At 42.8% G+C, this 20,410-nt stretch overlaps 1 protein-coding gene across 2 annotated transcripts; it reads right to left on the bottom strand.

Annotated features, from left to right (window-relative positions):
- Window positions 1–341: 341 nt before the first annotated feature.
- On the bottom strand, window positions 342–19,368 carry LOC139568558 (WW domain binding protein 1-like). Of its 2 annotated transcripts, XM_071390474.1 has the most exons (4): window positions 19,153–19,368; window positions 8,205–8,307; window positions 4,526–4,687; window positions 342–3,801 (listed from the first exon to the last, which is right to left on the bottom strand). In XM_071390474.1, the coding sequence occupies exons 1-4, from the start codon at window positions 19,237–19,239 to the stop codon at window positions 3,032–3,034; spliced, it is 1,122 nt and encodes a 373-aa protein (XP_071246575.1). In that variant the 5' UTR covers window positions 19,240–19,368; the 3' UTR covers window positions 342–3,031. The 2 variants fall into 2 exon arrangements, with proteins under 2 accessions (XP_071246575.1, XP_071246576.1); XM_071390475.1 differs by lacking the exon at window positions 4,526–4,687.
- Window positions 19,369–20,410: the final 1,042 nt, after the last annotated feature.

Here is a 20,410-nt window from a genome sequence, read left to right as displayed (position 1 = left end):
TAAATAGCAAATAGAAGTTCCAAACTTGTTATGTTCACAAGAACTTAAGTTGATGAACAGATCAAACACAACATTAGGTGATAATATATGTATTATTATGGATTTATAATCAGCTATAAATGGGGCGGTCATTTTGGACCGAGAACACAGATTTAACTAACATGAAACGAACACAAGAGGGTTAATGGAGCTAATTATACATGTGTTAAAGATAATGTATTATTTCTTATAGCACTGACTTTCAACTCACCTTACCTCGTCCATTTGATTAAAATGCAGCTTTCAATCATTTATCAATTCAGCACGTGTGGAACACAAAGAACACAACATTACAAAAAAAGTATTACTGGTTTACATTTATTGAACGTGTCAATTTCACTTACGAACAAAAAGACAGAAAATGTGCACAACCACCTTACATCCCGTGTGGAAACAGCATAATATCTTTGGCATGATGTCCATTATTCACAATACAGTCACATCATTCAATAGGTCATTTAATCTGTGCATTGAGTTCCCTGTATCTTCACCTTCACACTCCTATGATTGATTGAAGGAGATTGAATGTTTCAAGAGTACAACAATTCTATACTCAAAAAAACAATAGTAAGTTATTTATTAAAATAAAATAGAAATGAATCATTCACTACCTAAAAAACGAATGATTGTAGACTGACATTTTGCTATGACAGATTTAAAAGTAGCTAGTTTGGTTCATAAATGCGTTGTATGATATTATAATACACAATTTTCCAATATGTCGATCAAAAGCTTTACAATTTCATTACACGAGTTGACAAAGACATCCGTCCAAAATGCAGAATAGTTTACCTTTGTTGTACCACAATTATAGAATATTCTATTTGTTTATACAAAATGCATAATAGGCCTATATAAAGCACTTATGATAGCTTGGTTCTCATAACTAAACAAAAAAAAATGTTGTACCCGTTTCTCCTACGGACCTGTAAGTTTCACTAATGCACAATCATTGCTAGCTATCGCAAACATGACAGTTTCTCAGAGATGCACAATACAATCGTGTAATCAATATCTCTGAGAAGAAGAACCAATCACGTCCTAGACTCCGATAGAGGCCCATACTGTATGTGGTAAGCGTTGTGTTTTTACCCATGTAGAATTAATCTCAACGACACATTAGAAAACCATCCTTTACAAAACAAATAGTAACTGATTCAATTTAAAATAAAAATGAGAAGAAAAAAAGACAGGATTCGCAGATACAACTTTTTTATGTTTGATTCATTTCTTTGTCTCCATTATTAGAGTTACATATATTTATGTGCAAAATAAAATGATTGTGTCACACAAAATGTGTTAAAGCACTTGGGTCCCTGTGACAACAGGGTTATAGGAGAGTAAAAAACCATAAGGCTAAAGGTCTTACGTGAAACAGTAACATTCAGACACAGTGTTTAGCGTCAGGCTCTTCCTGTACAGTATACTCCGAGTCAGTATTCATGTCATAAGAATTAATTGCCCTCGACAACGCCCACCAACTGGGGAAAAACATTCTTTCCCCATTGACCCCGACTGTAAAAGAGCCAACTTCGTAGTACATTTTGTGTTATACCATTTTTTTTGTGTTATACAAAATGTAACTAGGTCAAAAATCTCGACCTACGGTTCGCGATGCTCCCACGTAGGGAAATAGAGCCAGCGAGAAGAGCCCTGTGGCTTCAGGCTATTCGGTGTGGAAGAGTGAGAAATTGTGGGGACCCGGTGTCAAAGTAGGCTACACTTTAGTTACGTGTGTGGAAAATATGTCATCACAGGTAAGACATTTAACTTGTTTAGTACAGTCCGTTTGGAACTCCACTCACTACTTTATAGCTAGTCCGTTTGTTTGTGTTGGCTAGCTTAATGTTCTGGTTCAGGGCTCTCCAACCTTGTTCCTGGAGAGCTACCGTCCTGTAGGTTCACTCCAACCCTAATCGAGCACAGCTGATTCTAAAAATGAGCTGTTTATAAACTGAATCAGATTAGTTACAACTGGGGTTGGGAGTGAAACCCTACAGGAGGGTAGCTCTCCAGGAACAGGGTTGGAGAGTCCTGTTCTGGTTGGTAGCTAGCTAGCACGCACTCACTCACTTGGTTAACATTAGTGCCGTCATAAAAACGAGGGAAGCGCCTACAACATTACATTTTTCTAAGTAGTGAGAATGCTCAGGAGCAGGCAAAGTTGAATAGTAATCTTTACACATGTTGTACTTTTCTTAAATGTATTTTTTGTAATTGACTAAAACAAGCAGACAAGAAAATAGGTTTTGGAAAAAGGTCAAGTTTTTGCTGTGAGCCAATGGGGTAACCAAAGTAACCATGGGTTGTTTTCCCCACAGGCAGGCAGGGCCACCACGTTCTATTTCATACCGACTGGGACTATCACATTACATAAGCACACATCGTCGCCATGACGATCCACACCGCACTGCTTGACAATGTTCCTGTACCGCTTCAGTGTATTTGTCCAGGATGTTCCATCCTGTGAACAGACACAGGAAGTAGCTGCGTTGATTTCCACTAGCTTGGTACACTGAGCATAGGAGTTGGCAAGACAGCACAAACTGATCTGGGACCAGGCTAGAGTTGCACCAGTGTGTACTTACACTATACTACAGTCGCACCAAACGTCAGGTCAGCTTCCACTGACCAGACTATCAATCTCCTCCAGCTTGTATAAGTCTTAACACGGTCTCCTTTCGCCTCCTCTTGGTAAAGGCAGACAAAGGAGGACATTTATGCCGTTGGCAGTCTGTAGGCAGGTTGGTGATAGGCCAAACCTCTCCTTCTGTTTCCTTGTACATTGCAGTTAAGGCCACCATTACAGTATGCCAAAGGGGCTTTAGCTATGAACATCAGGCCTTTAAGTCCAGACTCTGGGATAAAATACAACTTCCTGCTCTTCACACACACACATGATCTCAGACAGTCACACACACACTAAAGTCTTGACTCCCACTCCTGGTTCTCTCTCTCTCCTCGGTGAAGATGTGCTTTAGCTTAGCTCAGCTCAGCCCTGGGGCTCTGTGCTGTTGCCATGGTGAGGGGGCCCCTCAAGCTCGTTGATAGTGTGGAGGAGCAGGCACACCGGGGGCTGGGTGGGTTGCGTCATGGCGGGTGGTGGCGGGGAGGTGGACCCTGTCGCCGACCCGCACTCCGACCTACTTTCGGGTCCATCCAGGGCTAGGGCCTGCTCTTCTTCTACTCCCGGAGCGGGGTGACCGCACCCGTCACAGAAGTCTCCTCCTTCCTGCTCCCCCATTAGGCTATCCTTCTCCCTCAGCTCCTTGCCCTCCTGGCTCCCAAAACTGGTACTACCACCACGGTCACATACGCACACTTCGATACCCGAGTCACCCGTGAAACGCCGCCGCCGCCCAAGGGCCCCTCTATTATCTTTGTCCTCCTGGGCACCGCTCTCGGGCCCCCCTAGGTCCCTGAGTAACAGAGGCTCCTTGCAACTCTTCTCTGGGCTTCTAGGCTCCCCTGTAGAGGCCTCCTGGGGCTCCTGAGGCTTATTGTCTGCCTTGTGTCTGTTGTAGCCAATGGTGGGAGCCCCAATGCGGTGGGGCTCTTCCAGGATCGGCCTGGAGCAGAGGGTGTCGGACACTGGGGGGACCGGAGTGGTCTGGATGGTTGGGCAGTGTCCCAGTCCCAGGCCGTCCTGTGGGTCTGTGGGCAGGGGGCTGACTGTATGGAAGACACTGTAGGGAGGGGGAGGGGTGGGAGGGCGGTTCACCACCTCCTCGTAGTCAGGTAGGAGGGAATTTGGAAGAAACCCTGGAAGTGAAGAAGAGGGACACATAAAGGACAGTTAGGATTAACTGAAAATGATTGCAAGGAAACCATGTTGCAACGTTGGCATTGAACCAACAGCCGGTGGTTAAGGTTTCCTGCAATCTGGGGCATGAAACAGGGCTGTGTTTCATCCCACACCAAAACGAAACCGCAACTCCTAGTTCAAACAAAGGACTGGAGTTGAGTCAAGGTAGTGCTGCCAAGCAGTGACTAAACTCTGTTTGATGCAATAATTGCCATTGAGAAATATCCCCTCTAGCTGAGAGGGATAACCACAAAAACTCACCCAAGGTGCAATGTTTGAGTAAGCTTCAGCACTGGGGAATAACAATGCAATGTAGTCAGACAGAAAGGCAGAAGGAGAGAACTACTGAGACTGAAGTTGAGTATGTATGAAGCTTTAGTGCTCTCGTGTTTCATTGCGCCACGGTAATGATAGGACTGAAATAGAAGGGCATTGCGCAATAATGCCATGTTGTTGACTACTACCAGTATAACGCTGTGCATCTGTGCAGCGCCTCCTAAGCTGTATCACACCATGCCATGGTTAACACGGGCAGCACACCGTGCAATAACGCAATATGACGGTAACGACGTCAATGATGGACTACCACCAGTCTGACGCTGTGTACAGAACACGGCGCTCTCTCGCGCTGTGGGTGTCGCGCCGTGCCACACGGGGAGCTCTGATAGGCGGGACTCTTACTGAAGTAGAACGGAAGGGAGGTGTAGTTGTGCGCCTCGCGGTAGGCGATGAGGTTGATCTCGTGCTGGCGCTGCTGCTGCTGCAGCCGGTGCTTGGTGCGCCGGTGGTGACACACGCAGCAGCAGCTCAGGATGAAGATGATGACCCACACCAGCCAGAACCCTGCCGGAGACAGAGACGCAGTAGAAAGACTGTGAAACATAGACATATGTTAATACGTGTTATTCATATCTCTATGGTGAAACTACTGTAAGAAAGTACTGCTGAACAGAAGGAGTGACATATTGTTTTTGAAAGCAACAGAGAGCTACAGTACATTACTACTGTAAACATCTAGTGCCTGTACAGTGAATGCCAGTAGTGACAAATTGCTAGTGAATGTAATAGAGAGATATAGTGCACCACTACACAGTAACAACGTGGAGGCAGAGCCATAGATGTTGGCCAACAACCCTACAGGTTTGCTCTAAACCCTGTTCCATAGCAAGGATGTAACTGCATTGGAACGTTGTTACCAACAGTGTACCATGGTGTCGATTGGTATTCTACATCCCAGTCTGAGTTCACAGTTCATGTGGTAGCTCATTCATCATGGCAACAAGAGAAATGCAGAGGACCGAACTCCTGGGATGAGGAGGAAGTGATATGCAGAGGACCGAACTCCTGGGATGGGGGAGGAGGAGGAAGTGATATGCAGAGGACCTAACTCCTGGGATGGGGGAGGAGGAGGAAGTGATATGCAGAGGACCTAACTCCTGGGATGGGGAGGAGGAGGAAGTGATATGCAAAGGACCTAACTCCTGGGATGGGGGAGGAGGAGGAAGTGATATGCAGAGGACCGAACTCCTGGGATGGGGAGGAGGAGGAAGTGATATGCAGAGGACCTAACTCCTGGGATGGGGAGGAGGAGGAAGTGATATGCAGAGGACCTAACTCCTGGGATGAGGAGGAGGAGGAAGTGATATGCAAAGGACCTAACTCCTGGGATGGGGGAGGAGGAGGAAGTGATATGCAGAGGACCGAACTCCTGGGATGGGGGAGGAGGAGGAAGTGATATGCAGAGGACCGAACTCCTGGGATGGGGAGGAGGAGGAAGTGATATGCAGAGGACCTAACTCCTGGGATGGGGGAGGAGGAGGAAGTGATATGCAGAGGACCTAACTCCTGGGATGGGGAGGAGGAGGAAGTGATATGCAGAGGACCGAACTCCTGGGATGGGGAGGAGGAGGAGGAGGAGGAAGTGATATGCAGAGGACCTAACTCCTGGGATGGGGGAGGAGGAGGAAGTGATATGCAGAGGACCGAACTCCTGGGATGGGGAGGAGGAGGAAGTGATATGCAGAGGACCTAACTCCTGGGATGGGGGAGGAGGAGGAAGTGATATGCAAAGGACCTAACTCCTGGGATGGGGAGGAGGAGGAAGTGATATGCAGAGGACCTAACTCCTGGGATGGGGAGGAGGAGGAAGTGATATGCAGAGGACCAAACTCCTGGGATGGGGAGGAGGAAGTGATATGCAGAGGACCTAACTCCTGGGATGGGGGAGGAGGAGGAAGTGATATGCAGAGGACCGAACTCCTGGGATGGGGAGGAGGAGGAAGTGATATGCAGAGGACCTAACTCCTGGGATGGGGGAGGAGGAGGAAGTGATATGCAAAGGACCTAACTCCTGGGATGGGGAGGAGGAGGAAGTGATATGCAGAGGACCTAACTCCTGGGATGGGGAGGAGGAGGAAGTGATATGCAGAGGACCTAACTCCTGGGATGAGGAGGAGGAGGAAGTGATATGCAAAGGACCTAACTCCTGGGATGGGGGAGGAGGAGGAAGTGATATGCAGAGGACCGAACTCCTGGGATGGGGGAGGAGGAGGAAGTGATATGCAGAGGACCGAACTCCTGGGATGGGGAGGAGGAGGAAGTGATATGCAGAGGACCTAACTCCTGGGATGGGGGAGGAGGAGGAAGTGATATGCAGAGGACCTAACTCCTGGGATGGGGAGGAGGAGGAAGTGATATGCAGAGGACCGAACTCCTGGGATGGGGAGGAGGAGGAGGAGGAGGAAGTGATATGCAGAGGACCTAACTCCTGGGATGGGGGAGGAGGAGGAAGTGATATGCAGAGGACCGAACTCCTGGGATGGGGAGGAGGAGGAAGTGATATGCAGAGGACCTAACTCCTGGGATGGGGGAGGAGGAGGAAGTGATATGCAAAGGACCTAACTCCTGGGATGGGGAGGAGGAGGAAGTGATATGCAGAGGACCTAACTCCTGGGATGGGGAGGAGGAGGAAGTGATATGCAGAGGACCAAACTCCTGGGATGGGGGAGGAGGAGGAAGTGATATGCAGAGGACCTAACTCCTGGGATGGGGGAGGAGGAGGAAGTGATATGCAGAGGACCGAACTCCTGGGATGGGGAGGAGGAGGAAGTGATATGCAGAGGACCTAACTCCTGGGATGGGGGAGGAGGAGGAAGTGATATGCAAAGGACCTAACTCCTGGGATGGGGAGGAGGAGGAAGTGATATGCAAAGGACCGAACTCCTGGGATGGGGGAGGAGGAGGAAGTGATATGCAAAGGACCTAACTCCTGTTCACGTGCAGTGGTGTAAAGTACTTAAGTATAAATACCCCAAAAACGACTTAAGTACTTTAAAGTATCTGTACTTAACTTTTAAAAAGTTTGACTTTTACTCCACTACACACCTTAAGAAAAAATACATTTTCTCCATACATTTTCCCTGACACCCAAAAGTACTTGTTACATTTCAAATGCTTAGCAGGACAGGAAAATGGTCCAATTCACACACTTATCAAGAGAACATCCCTACTGCCTCTGATCTGGCCGACTCACTAAACACAAATGCTTCATTTGTAAATGATGTCTGAGTGTTAGTGTGCCACTGGTTAACCGTAAATAAAAAAACACAATTGTGCCATCTGGTTTGCTTAATATAAGGAATGTGAAATGATTTATACTTTTACTTTGAAACGTAAGTATATTTTAGCAATAACATTTACTTTTCATACATAAGTATATTTAAAACCAAATACTTTGACTTTCACTCAAGTAGTATTTTACTGGGTGACTTCACTTTTACTTGAGTAATTTGCTATTAAGGTATCTTTACTTTTACTCAAGTATGACAATTGGATACCTTCTCCACCACTGTTCACGTGTACAGGTGAATGTGAGGGTACACTGCTGTATGACTAAAATGCAAATGGGTTTCAGAGAATGAGAGTGAAAGTGAGAGCAAGAGAGAGAGCATGTGTGTGGGTGTGTGTGATAGAGTAGAGAGAGAGAGAGAGCATGTGTGTGGGTGTGTGTGATAGCGTAGAGAGAGAGAGAGAGCATGTGTGTGGGTGTGTGTGATAGCGTAGAGAGAGAGAGCATGTGTGTGGGTGTGTGTGATAGCGTAGAGAGAGAGAGAGAGCATGTGTGTGGGTGTGTGTGATAGTGTAGAGAGAGAGAGAGCATGTGTGTGGGTGTGTGTGATAGCGTAGAGAGAGAGAGAGCATGTGTGTGGGTGTGTGTGATAGCGTAGAGAGAGAGAGAGCATGTGTGTGGGTGTGTGTGATAGTGTAGAGAGAGAGAGAGCAAGTGTGTGGGTGTGTGTGATAGCGTAGAGAGAGAGAGAGCATGTGTTTGGGTGTGTGTGATAGCGTAGAGAGTCCTTACACCAGAGTTCATAGTAGTAACTGCAGCACTGTGACTCCCCACAGCAGTGTCCTGATTCACAGACGTAGCTCTTGTTGTTCATCCCCTCACAGTGCAGTACGCTCTGGAAGACAAGAAGAGACAAGTCAATAACAGGAGAATAAAACCGGATATCCACCACCTGGGTCGTGTTCATTGAGTCAAAACGTAGCGAAACCTTTGCAATGGACAACGGAAATAAGCGTTTCATATTGGACAAGCCCAGGTAGTCTCTTGCCATTTCAGTCTGTTTTCTTCTATCTGTTGCCTAGTGAATATGACCCAGCACCCACCACTCAAATACTGATGTTAATTTTTGTTAGTCATCATCTTAAAAGGTGCTACCCCTAGAATTTCTCTGAATTTCTTCCCTATGTGGAAGCTAGGTGTATTGCAACATCACTAGGCTGCATTCAAAACAAATCTCCCCCTCATCCCCTTTTCCTGTAACATGGCGGGGACTCGCGCTCGAGCCTTTAACTTTCAGTTTTGGTCCACCAGCGGCAAACAGCTGGAAAAACTATACTGTGAAAAAAATAATATATATATATATATATAAAATAAATAATAATAATCACAACATGCAAAAAGGTCAAAGATTTGACTGAGTTACAGTTCATAAGGAAATCATTGTGTTGTGTGACAAAACGGCACATTTTAGAGTGCCGTTTTATTGTCCCCAGCACAAGGTGCACCTGTGTAATGATCATGCCGTTTAATCAGCTTCTTGATATGCCACACCTGTCAGGTGGATGGATTATCTTATTAAAGGAGAAACGCTCACTAACAGGGATGTAAACAAATCTGTGCACAAAATGTTAGAGAAATAAGCTTTTTGTGTATATGGAACATTTCTGGGATCTTTAAATATCAACTCATGAAACATGGGATTAACACTTTACATATCGAGTTCATATTTTTCTTCAGTGTATATATTTTGTCGTTGAAAATATATTTCAAAGCGATTTAGATTGTACACTTTACACTTGTCAGTGCTTGTTTTCTCACAAACTGAAATAAAGAGAACAGTGTAGAATTTTAGCAACCAGGAAAATAGTGATTTCTACATTGGCCACTTGACTCCATTTCCACTAAATAACACAGCCACAAAGTCAAAACAGCTTTCCTATTTTGACAATCGATGTCGCCCCGCGGGAGAAATCAACGGGTGAATATCACAACTAATCACAACACTGGCGGGTAAGTAATACTGTGAAACACTATCATTCCACTATTACTGCACACACATACATATATATATATGGACATCTTCTGAAATTACAATGCAAAAATAAATCCTGTGTGTAGCACCTTCAACTCCTGATAGCATTATGGAACATTGACTGAAACATCAACTATAAGATCACAACATAAAGCAGTTTAACAATTCCATGTAAATATTCTACAAATGTTTATCTCTACAGAAATTGCTCTGGGGATTAGACCTACGTCACCTGAGTACTACACTCTCACAGATACTGTATGGGACCTGAATAACAAATACATTTATTCATCAAACAACTGAATAAAAACTAGTTAGTATAGCCTATAGACTATATCAAGACGTTCAGACAGTTAATAGGCTAGTGATCACTCATATTTGCATGTTGCCCTCTAGGGTTTAGGCAAGGTCACTTTATCAGCACTCACAGATACTGTACCTGACCAGAATAAATAAATAAGTCTATAAAATAAAAAAAATAGATCAATAACTGATTACTCGTGTTCAATGTAGCCTATAGGGTCTGGAAGAACTAGGTCCAGACATAAGTGGTAGTATTGAACCTATCAATCATCCCTCTTATACATGGGTGCTAAGCTGCTAGAGTGTCCACGGCTCAGATTTCCTCATCACTCATTACTTGGATTATAACGTGGAACACCTGGACACGCACCACAAGATGTAGACTGGGGTGGCGCTAGTAGCCTCAGCCTCATACTACATTCAATACAACAGAGTGGACAGACAGAGATGGCCCACCCTGGAACAAACACACTAAGTAAGTCTAGTCAAGAGAAACACAATGTACAGAGAGACACAAGCTGCTTCTGTTTGCGTAGATGACAGCCTATATGTGCCTCCAGTCAAACAAGAACTAGCCTGTTAGCCTATATCAGAAGCTTTGAACCTGATAGATCAAAGACACACTTAAAATCAGTGTCAATACACACGTTATCCTTCAAATCAATCAGTTTCTACTTTCCAAGGGGACAGCAGGAATAGCCATTGATAAAGAATGAACTAAAAACCAGAAACCAGACAAGGAAGACAGCCAAGGAAGCCTCTAATCAAAAACTGCTTAAAATTGATTTATCAGGCAACCCCTACCAGGCTACACATTATCTTCAAGATTAGATTATGGATTAAATCCTGAGGAGAAATGTTAGCCAAGGTTTTCTATACCCGTTTCCTTTCCAGCTGGAGAGGCATAGCTGTCCAAAATTCCTAAATCCCAAGGAACGCAAGTCCTTTCAACTCAAGGGTCGTTATCCTTCCAGTCCACAGATGAAAAAAGTGAAAGAGCACACACACACACCAAGCAAAATAGAGGACAAGGATTGCTCTAAGGAAATGTCCAAGCGGCAGTGGAGTGTGAGCTGCCAGCCAGAGTAGAGGACTGCATAGTAATGAAGAGCGGAGCACCCTCTGTATTCAAAACGGCAGGCGGAGTGTGTGTGTCCGAGTGAGGACAGTTATAACACAGGAATAGTGAAACCCAGCCACAGATCAACTTCACACACACACACACACACGCACACACACACACACACTATGCGTTTCCACTAGGCAAGCCTGGAACATTTCTGCAGTGTATCTTTTTAACAACCTCCCACAAATAGTTTACACCATACAACTACATTGTATGACATGGCATAAGCCCATCACAAAAAAACTAGGCGACTGTTTGGTTTGGAGGCATTTCCAGTTCTGAAATAACTTGCCCTGAGGAGATTACACAATAGTCTCGGGTCAGAGATCTTTGGCTTTAGAGGAGATCAAGAACTCCCTGGCTCCCAGCCTCTGGGCTGTTGTCGAGAACCAAAGTGCAAAGATATAACCCTTAGGCCTATGACCTATACTGTATGATGTGATGTTTTTGTTACTTGTTGTTGTATTTGTGCTAGGATGTTGGATCCAGTCAGCACGATAGGCTAGGCCTAGAAACAAAAACTAAAGCCAAATCCATGTAAGAATACTATTTGGACAACAAATTGCCTAAGCCTAGGTTAAGTGATGAAAAAGCCTAGGTTAACTTCTTATGGCTGGGGGGCAGTATTGAGTAGCTTGGATGAATAAGGTGCCCAGAGTAAACTGTCTGCTACTCAGGCCCAGAAGCCAAGATATGCATATTATTAGTAGATTTGGATAGAAAACACTCTGAAGTTTCTAAAACTGTTTGAATGATGTGTGTGAGTGTAACAAAACTCATATGGCAGGCAGAAACCTGAGAAAAAAATCAAACCAGGAAGTGGGAAATCTGAGGTTTGTAGGTTTTCAAGTCTTTGCCTATCCAATATACAGTGTAAAATTTGGTCCGATTGCACTTCCTAAGGCTTCCACTAGATGTCAACCGTCTTTAGAACCTTGTTTCAGGCTTCTACTGTGAAGGGGGCGCGAATAAGAGCTGTGAGTCAGGTGTCTGGCAGAATGCCATGAGCTAAGTCAGGCAAGCGCCCGTGAGAGCGAGCTCTGTTCCTTTCCATTTCTAAAGAAAAAGGAATTGTCCAGTTGAAACATTATTGAAGATTTATGTTAAAACATCCTAAAGATTGACTCTATACATCGTTTGACATGTTTCTACGAACTGTAATATAACTTTTTTGGCTTTGTCTGGACTAAGTGCCTGCGCCTCTTGAATTTGGATTTGTGAACTAAACGCTCACACTTAAAAGGAGGTATTTGGACATAAATTATGGACTTTATCGAACAAAACAAACATTTGTGGAACTGGAATTCCTGGGAGTGCATTCCGATGAAGATCATTAAAGGTAAACAAATATTTATAATGCTTTTTCTGACTTCTGTTGACTCCACAACATGGCGGGTATCTGTATGGCTTGTTTTGGTGCCGGAGCGCTGTACTCAGATTATTGCATGGTGTGCTTTTTCCGTAAAGCTTTTTTTTTTTTTTAAATCTGACACAGCGGTTGCATTAAGGAGAAGTATATCTTAAATTCCACGTATAACAATTGTATTTTCATCAACATTTGTGATGAGTATTTCTGTAAATTGATGTGGCTCTCGGCAAAATCACCAGATGTTTTGGAAGCCAAACATTACTGAACGTAACGCGCCAATGTAAACTGAGATTTTTGGATATAAATATTGACTTTATCGAACAAAACATACATGTAATGTGTAACATGAAGTCCTATGAGTGTCATCTGATGAAGATCAAAGGTTAGTGATTAATTTTCTCTCTATTTCTGCTTTTTGTGACTCCTCTCTTTGGCTGGAAAAATGGCTGTGTTTTTCTGTGACTTGGCGCTGACCTAACATAACCGCATGGTATGCTTTCGTCGTTTGAAATCGGACACTGTGGTGGGATTAACAACAAGTTTATCTTTAAAATGGTGTATAATACTTGTATGTTTGAGGAATTTTAATTATGAGATTTCTGTTTGAATTTGGCACCCTGCACTTTCACTGGCTGTTGTCAAATTGATCCCGTTAACGGGATTTCAGCCGTAAGAAGTTTAAGAGATGAAAAAGCCTAGGTTAAGAGATGAAGAGTTATGTTTGTTTGGGCGTCTGAATTTTCTATCGCCTAGGAGACGTATCAGACAAGACATTGAGACATTGACCCAACAAAGAATCTCGACAGACAAGATTCCTCAGTCTCTCAGCCTTCAACAATAGGCTGCTGCAGGATGGAACAACCGTCCCTTCTCGTACTACAGTAGAAGATTAGGGACGGGTGGATTGTGTTACTCACTCTTCCAAAGCCTACAGGCATAATAGAGATCAATTAAACGTAAAATCGCCCATAATGAGAAGGTGCTGAAACAACCAGACATACAAGAACAGTCCGGTGTCACTGCTCGACTATCAGATCATTGTTTTCTCTTGGACAGCTGCTAAAAAGTGACTAAGTGGATTCTTGACCGTGTGCATATGATATAGCATTTGATCTGGCATGAATATGCACAAAGTCTGCAATACTGACAGACTATTGATGCTGTATACTAGTGTCTAAGCTAAATTATTTATGGAGGATCTCTTCCTTTGCATGCAAAGAAACATGTTAGTTTCAAATTCTTAGTCGGGCCCATCGCTAAACACTACAAAATGTCTTGAATGAAAAAGAAAACCCAACTGAGTCTTTCTTAGGCCTGCAATAGAAACATGGATTGCTCACGTAAGCTACATGACAGGCAAAGAAGACTCAAACAGCAAAGCATTCTTTTACACACTGACATATTGCATACAGGGTTCGCTACTGCGCCCAAAACAATTGGAGATGTTTTTTTACCTGGTAACGTTAGTATTAGGTTCACTATTAGCTTTTTTTTTTATTATCATGATTTATTCAAACAGTAATGTGCAATTGACCAAAAATATAACAACTTTCTGAAGAGGCAACAATGGCACGGGAATGCCCCAGTCTGTGTCAGGGCTTGACATACAGGGGAGGTTTAGGAAACCCTCGTCAGTGGCTTGCTTGGGCCGGTGATAATTTTTTTATAATGCTATTTTAATCTAGGCTATGTAATTGATCTATATTTTTTTTTTAAAGATGGATTTCCGAAGCTGTTTGTTCGATATGTTGATTATTCACCACACACACATATAGCCCATAGATAATCTGTCGGGCAGAGAGCTTGCGGAGCTCAAATTGCTGACCGTTGCGTGGAGCCAAGACCGACAGCGGTAGGGGTAGGAAAGCAGTAAGAAAGATGTTACAAGTTATGATATCTACCCTACCAGTAAATGCTAAGGCAAGAATGAGTATGCAAACCAGGCATTTAAAAATGTCAAAGTCTTGGTTGAATATTTGCAAGTGCAATTCAGTCACCACGGAATAGTCTGCCTTTAAAAATCAGACATTTCCTCTTAGAGCAAGGCTCTCCAACCCTGTTCCTGGAGAGCTACCCTCCTGTATGTTTTCGCTCCAATTCCAGGTAACTCACCGGATTCAGTTAACAACCAGCTAATTATTCCAATCAAGTGCACTGGATTAGGGTTGGAGCAAAAATCTATAGTAGCTCTCCAGGAACAGAGTTGGAGGGCCCTACGTCTATGCTCTTTGGTCCTTGAAAAGTCATTGAAGTTATGGTAGTTGATTTAAGCCAGACTTCATTAGCGTGTGTCGGGAACATGTCTATTTAGTCAGGCAAAACCCACATTATTTTGACATATTTTAGACGGTCAAAATAATCCAAATGTCAATGCATAAGGCCTTTAAATAAATTCATTATTTTTAAAAGTGGTAATGCACACTTTTTTGCATAGATTTTTTTCTATACGCTATTACAACAATTAAATATCAAATGTAGGTCCTTCACATTTCTTATTTAAAGATGCACTACATAGAAATCACTCTGGCATGTCCTGGTTGCTAACATTCTAATAGTTCACCTAAATTCAGTTTATGTGACAGAAGTATAGCATAGAGAATCATTGTACAATCTAAACCATTACGAAAAATATTTTCCATAACCAAAATCACTGTATTTTCAGCTGTTTCAAGCTGGTGTACAAAACTGAAAGTAAAAGACACCAGAGCAAAACTTAAAATGGGAAGCAAAGGAATAGCTCACATAGAACCAATCTACTGCTTCTTAGACTTGCTTTCAATGAGGGATCTTTAACTCATATTTCTATGCGAATTTGGTCTGGTCGCCCAAAAAGTTACAAATTGCAGATTTAAGTGCTTGGGAAAAGTCCTTGAATTTGTCTGTATGAACCATGTATAGGCTACTTGATCAGGCTGCAAATGAATGATAAAATCAGCTTAACATTCGATTTCCTGTCAGATCTTGACCCGTGTCGATATTTCTCTAATTTGGGTCAGTAGCTTTCAGTTGGCATTGGCCCGGTGTGCCACTGGCAAATTTACCTGAATGTCGAGCCCTGCTGTGTGTGGTACGTGTAGGACCTATATGTCGACCACTTTATGTAGCCGTTAGCGATGTTTTCGGGTAGATGGAAAGACAATTAAAAGCTAACTACAAAGTAGCCTATGCCTTCTTGGCAGAATCATGATTATTTGCGTCAATCCAGTGGTCATTTGTTTTGAAAACAACATCACAAGTGCGCTGCAGAAACACAGCTAGCCAAACAACTGTCTGGCTGGTGAGCACCTGAATTAAAAGGGTAACTACACAAAAATCAAAATTTCACAAATTCTATCGACAATGGTCCGCAAATATGTTTTAAGAATTGTTGTGAATTTTAAACATCAAATGCATATTTTTGCCATGATATCGTTTTGGTACAGTATCAAGTATCGTTTTTCCAAATTCTGCCCTCTAGATGATTTCACACTACACATGCCACCTTGAAATCTGCAATGAATACATTTAGCATTTTATTTTAAGTCTCTTTTCTGTAACAGTAAATCTATCTACATCAAAGAACAAGGGCATGCTAATTTAAAAAGATGACTAGTCATTTTTAGCCTGGTTCTGTACAGAACGCAGTCATTATGGGACACCGGCCAGGTCATTGTCCATTATCTTTTTTTTCTTAGGGGTTTATTATCTTTTTTTAAATTAAAAGTTTGGTGTGACTAAATCGTGTGCTGGTGCCACCAACTGAAAAAGGTTGTAGCTGGAAAAAGTTAGTGTAGAACCCTGCATAGTTCACTTCCTATTTTGCAGATTCAATACTGACACAGAGCTGACTGGCAAGGGGAATGTACAGCAACAGTGTTCTAGAAGAGATATGTTCTGAAGAAAGTTCAAGGTTGGACAGTTAGTGCTGAACAGAACAGTGGTGACAACAAAAACAACATTCTCGACCACCACACACATTCAGCACTACTTTTCAAAGGGAAAAGAGGACGTGCTCAGGAAACTAACCTATTTGTGGTTAATGGTTCACCAACAATACTCCCACGTGAAGAGTAAGCACCTTGCAAGAGATCTGAAGTCCTGTCTTTGCAGACAGATATTAGGCTACACGTCTAAGCTGTAGCACAGGGGGCTAATGTAGTCTTGAAATGCAATGTACGGACAACCTGGGTTTGATACCTGGTCAGTTAGCCTCGGCCTACACAGTTTGGGAGTTTGAAAAATTAGGGTGATTGATGTAGGCCTAGGCCAAAACCAAGTAGGACAATGCAATCAATGTATTGTCACTCAATATTCTTCTCAAACAGAACTTGACAAATCCAGAGGTTAAACAAGACATTGGGATTAACATTGGCTCCTCCACTCAGCAACTGGTGACCATATTCAGTCACCCAGAACTAAGGCAAGATGCCAGATACAAAATGAAAGTCTCAATGATGTAGCAGCAAACAGGGAGAACGTTCAGATATCTGCGAGGGGTTGTAGCCCCCTTCCTAGAAATCAAGAAAAGCATTGTTAAACTCAATATTAGGAAGGTGTTATTCATATTTTGTACAATCAGTGTATATTTGACATTTTTATCTTAAAGCATAATTGAGAAATAATGAATAGAAGTTGGAACATGTGACATTTTGGCATTACCCAGGCCTTCTTTAAGACTCCATAATGCTTATTCTGCACTACAAAAGAAAAATTGGTGTCAAAGCTTTGCAGCCTGCTCTGTAATATGAGTGGTACTTTAATTAAAATGTCACATTATATGAATATTGAAAAATATAAACATGAATATTTAATATTTTGGGGGTCGAATGCCAGTTGTGTGAATTATTCAAAAGGAGTGCTGTGATTGGCTTCTATATCAACTTCTTTGTAGAAAATGGGCCACAACTTAAATATCTTTACTTGTAATAATTATCTGAACCTTTTGCAGGGATATCTGTCATTATCTAATGATAAAATGCATACAATGCTCAATGAGGGGGGACTTTGTGTGTCATGACATGGACTGAATTTAAACCAGGTTCAAAACAACTGGTTACTCTAAAATGTCCAACTTCAGTATGTTCAAGTCTAATGGGAACAACAACAAAAAAGAGCTCCAACTGGGGAAAATGTTTTTGAATGGTCATCCAACTTGGCATCTTTCTAGAGCTCCGACTATCCGACCTGAAGATCACTGACGTCATGATTTGACGTCGTTTCCCCCCCCAGCATTTCCAGTGGTCTTGAAAGCACGACAAGAGCAGGTTAGCGTTTTTCGATATGAATCTTGTTCTGGAGGCAGCTCTGCAGAGTGGTAACTAGCTGACGCAGCCACAAAGTCATACACAACTTTGTTTTCATGAATTTAAAAAAAAGTTGACTTTGCAGATGGCCCATCTAGCGGAAATAGCTCAGTTCTGCCTCATCCCAATAAACGTCAACCTGCGAATTAAGACCAGCGATAGATAATCTGTTTCACTGATAACCTCTTGTATTAATGACTACAGGGACATGAACGATGATGAATCCCCATCAACAACTTCAGTGTATTCCATAACAAAGTGAATTATAGTACAGACAGGTTGGTTGTTTAGCAACAAAATCGATGCGTGCGCAACTATGGGGGCATGTTTATTGGAAAAGAAATGCATTTGCACAATGAGCACTTGTCTCAAATACATCGTTACAGTTGTTGGTTAGCTAGCAAGCATTTTTTTGTACATATTAGCATTGACATGAAATCAGTCAAAACACCTGAAAACGAGACACGATATAAAGAACAAGATAACACTAGCTGAAACGAGACACCCACGATTCCCTTCATTGCGGCTTCTTGTGATTGGGTGGATTCGATTATGCTGAGCGGGGCACCGGTCTATGGCCGGTGACGTGAACGGGCAAAACGGTGATTGAAGAGCTCCTTTCTCAAATGGAATAGGAAGCTGCGCTGTTCGGTCATGGGAATCGTCCAGAAACATACACCTCTTTTCCAGAAAATAAATGTTTCAACTTTAAAACTAGTTTTCATTGGGAAAGCAGATATGTTTCTATCAAAAGCGAACACTTTCGCATGTTAAAACGCAATCTCACCACGTGTTTATTTCCTCCGTTTATTTGAGCCGACTTCACAGTGAGCTTTGACTGGAGCACCTGGCTCATGCTCGGGAGGCAGCCCGGTTCTAAAACCAATACAATCAACTTTCACATTGTGTAAAACACGCCTACCCGTGCCAGATTAACCGAATCTCCTCATTGTTACTAGCTAGCTGGCTGTTCAGAATCATAACGCACAGATTCCGGTCACATCGATGCACGCGCATCATTTTCGTTACAACAGCCAACCCGTTTATAAACAGCACTTACATATGCAGTTTCAATGCAAATATATAACAAAACATCAAGTAATAATTATTTTTAAATAGACAGCTACTGACTTGTTGGCTAGTAGAATGATAATGCTGTGCTAGTACGTGGCGAGATATTTGATAACTGTCAACCATTTAATTAGACAGCTGTCAATGGGTGCGGCTAGAAAAGTTTGCTTAACACTAAGGTCATTAAGGTTAGTGACTAACAGTAGCCATGTAGCTAACGTTGGTTACTAAAGCAGCACATACTTTGTCGATTTCCGTCAACGCTAACTAGCAATATGGCTAAGTGCCTGTGATGCCAACTAAATCGCTGACTGAACAACTAGTTAGCTAGCAAGATAGCTAAAGCTAGCTACAGCGGTCGAACTTAGAAGTTATAAAGTTATACCCAATAGAGACTAGTTAGCCAGCAAACTTGTAGGAAAACAGCTGGCCAAATTAATAACTAGCTACCTAACAAAGTAGCTAGCCGTATATGCAACTTTACTAGCTACCCAAATAAACAAATTGCACGACCCGAACCAAAAACAAATCTTGGCAGATTTGAGTACAAATCTTACCTCGTCTAATGTCGCGTCGGAGGGGCTGACAGCGACAACGTGCAAAAACAATCCCATTTTAAGACCCACACCTAAAATCTCGTTCATTCCTCCGACCGGACTCGTGTAAAAACATAAGCGTAGACGTTTGTTGTTCACTTCACAAATCTTAGCGAAATGTCAAACTAGTTTACGGCTCTGGCTCTACCAGACGCACTGAAAGACCACGCATGCGCTGCCTCCTAGCTACTGCGTAATTTGATATTTCAAGGAGGCACATTGGGCGAATTCGATTAATCTGGCCCGGGGTACACCGAGCGTAGAATTTGAATACTAGAATGATTTGAACCTTCTTGTGATGGTCCAAAGATCAGCCATGTTGGTCAGGGAGTTAGGGAGTTGTTCAACCATGGTTTGGTTTGCCAGTGCTGTGATAAGATAGTGTGTAAAACAATGAATGTGAAGAATTTATATGCACTGTATGTGTTAGCCAGACAGTTTTAGAGGAATGATTCCATAAATTTAGCAAATTAACTGCCAATATGCCAACGTTCCATTTAAATAATGCAGTCAATCCACAGCCATACTCTGTAAAAATGCAACAATTACTAATATTGTATCATATAATAGCACTCACAGCTTTCCAAGAAAACAAAACCAGACATTTATGGTCTATTTACATATATTTGAGACGAAAGCGGGAGGGAGCAGCAGCCTTCTCAAATGAACAGTAAAGTTGATTGCATTTGTTTTGAAACTGGGCTGTCTCCCGGGCGTCAGCCAGGTGCCCCGTTCAAAGCCCATGGTGAAGTTAGCTCAGAACAAAAGTGATGTAATTAAGCACGTGGAGCAATGAGTAGGATTCTGTGTTTTCACATGCAAAAGCAATCACTTTTGCTAAAAACACTATCTGCCTTCCCAATGAAAACTAGTTTGAAAAATTCAAACATACAGTATTTTATGGAAAAGAGATGTATGTTTCTGGACCATGCACCATGCTGCCTTGTCGACTACATGATCGAGCAGCACAGATTACTGTTGGATTTGTGAAGGGCGCTCCTCCCTCACCGCTTTTGCCCGTTAATGTCAATGGCCATAAACCAGCTCAGCATCATCAAATCCACTCATTGGTTCCTTCAAATGGGGACTCTGGCTCGGGCTGGGTGTGGTGTACTCGATCAGAACTTTTGTTCCATGTGCTCAACGTGATGGGTGTTGAGTTGCGTTGCTCACCACCACTCACTTTGCAGGCTGACCTATGGTGAAGCAAATAGAGCCA

The sequence above is a fragment of the Salvelinus alpinus genome, chromosome 2 (genome assembly GCF_045679555.1).
Source record: "Salvelinus alpinus chromosome 2, SLU_Salpinus.1, whole genome shotgun sequence".
In the NCBI taxonomy this organism is placed as follows: Eukaryota; Metazoa; Chordata; class Actinopteri; order Salmoniformes; family Salmonidae; genus Salvelinus; species Salvelinus alpinus.
The sequence above is the reverse complement of the archived record's forward strand: the minus strand, read 5'-3'. Positions and strand labels throughout refer to the sequence as shown.

Bases quoted from the DNA above. Each gene is read 5' to 3' on its own strand.
- LOC139568558 (XM_071390474.1), bottom strand. From the start codon at position 19,239: ATGAACGAGATTTTAGGTGTGGGTCTTAAAATGGGATTGTTTTTGCAC. The intron at 8,308-19,152 runs GTAAGATTTGTA...CTTGTCTTCCAG, and splicing joins CCGACGCGACATTAGACGAG to AGCGTACTGCACTGTGAGGG. The intron at 4,688-8,204 runs GTAAGGACTCTC...TGTCTCCGGCAG, and splicing joins TTACTACTATGAACTCTGGT to GGTTCTGGCTGGTGTGGGTC.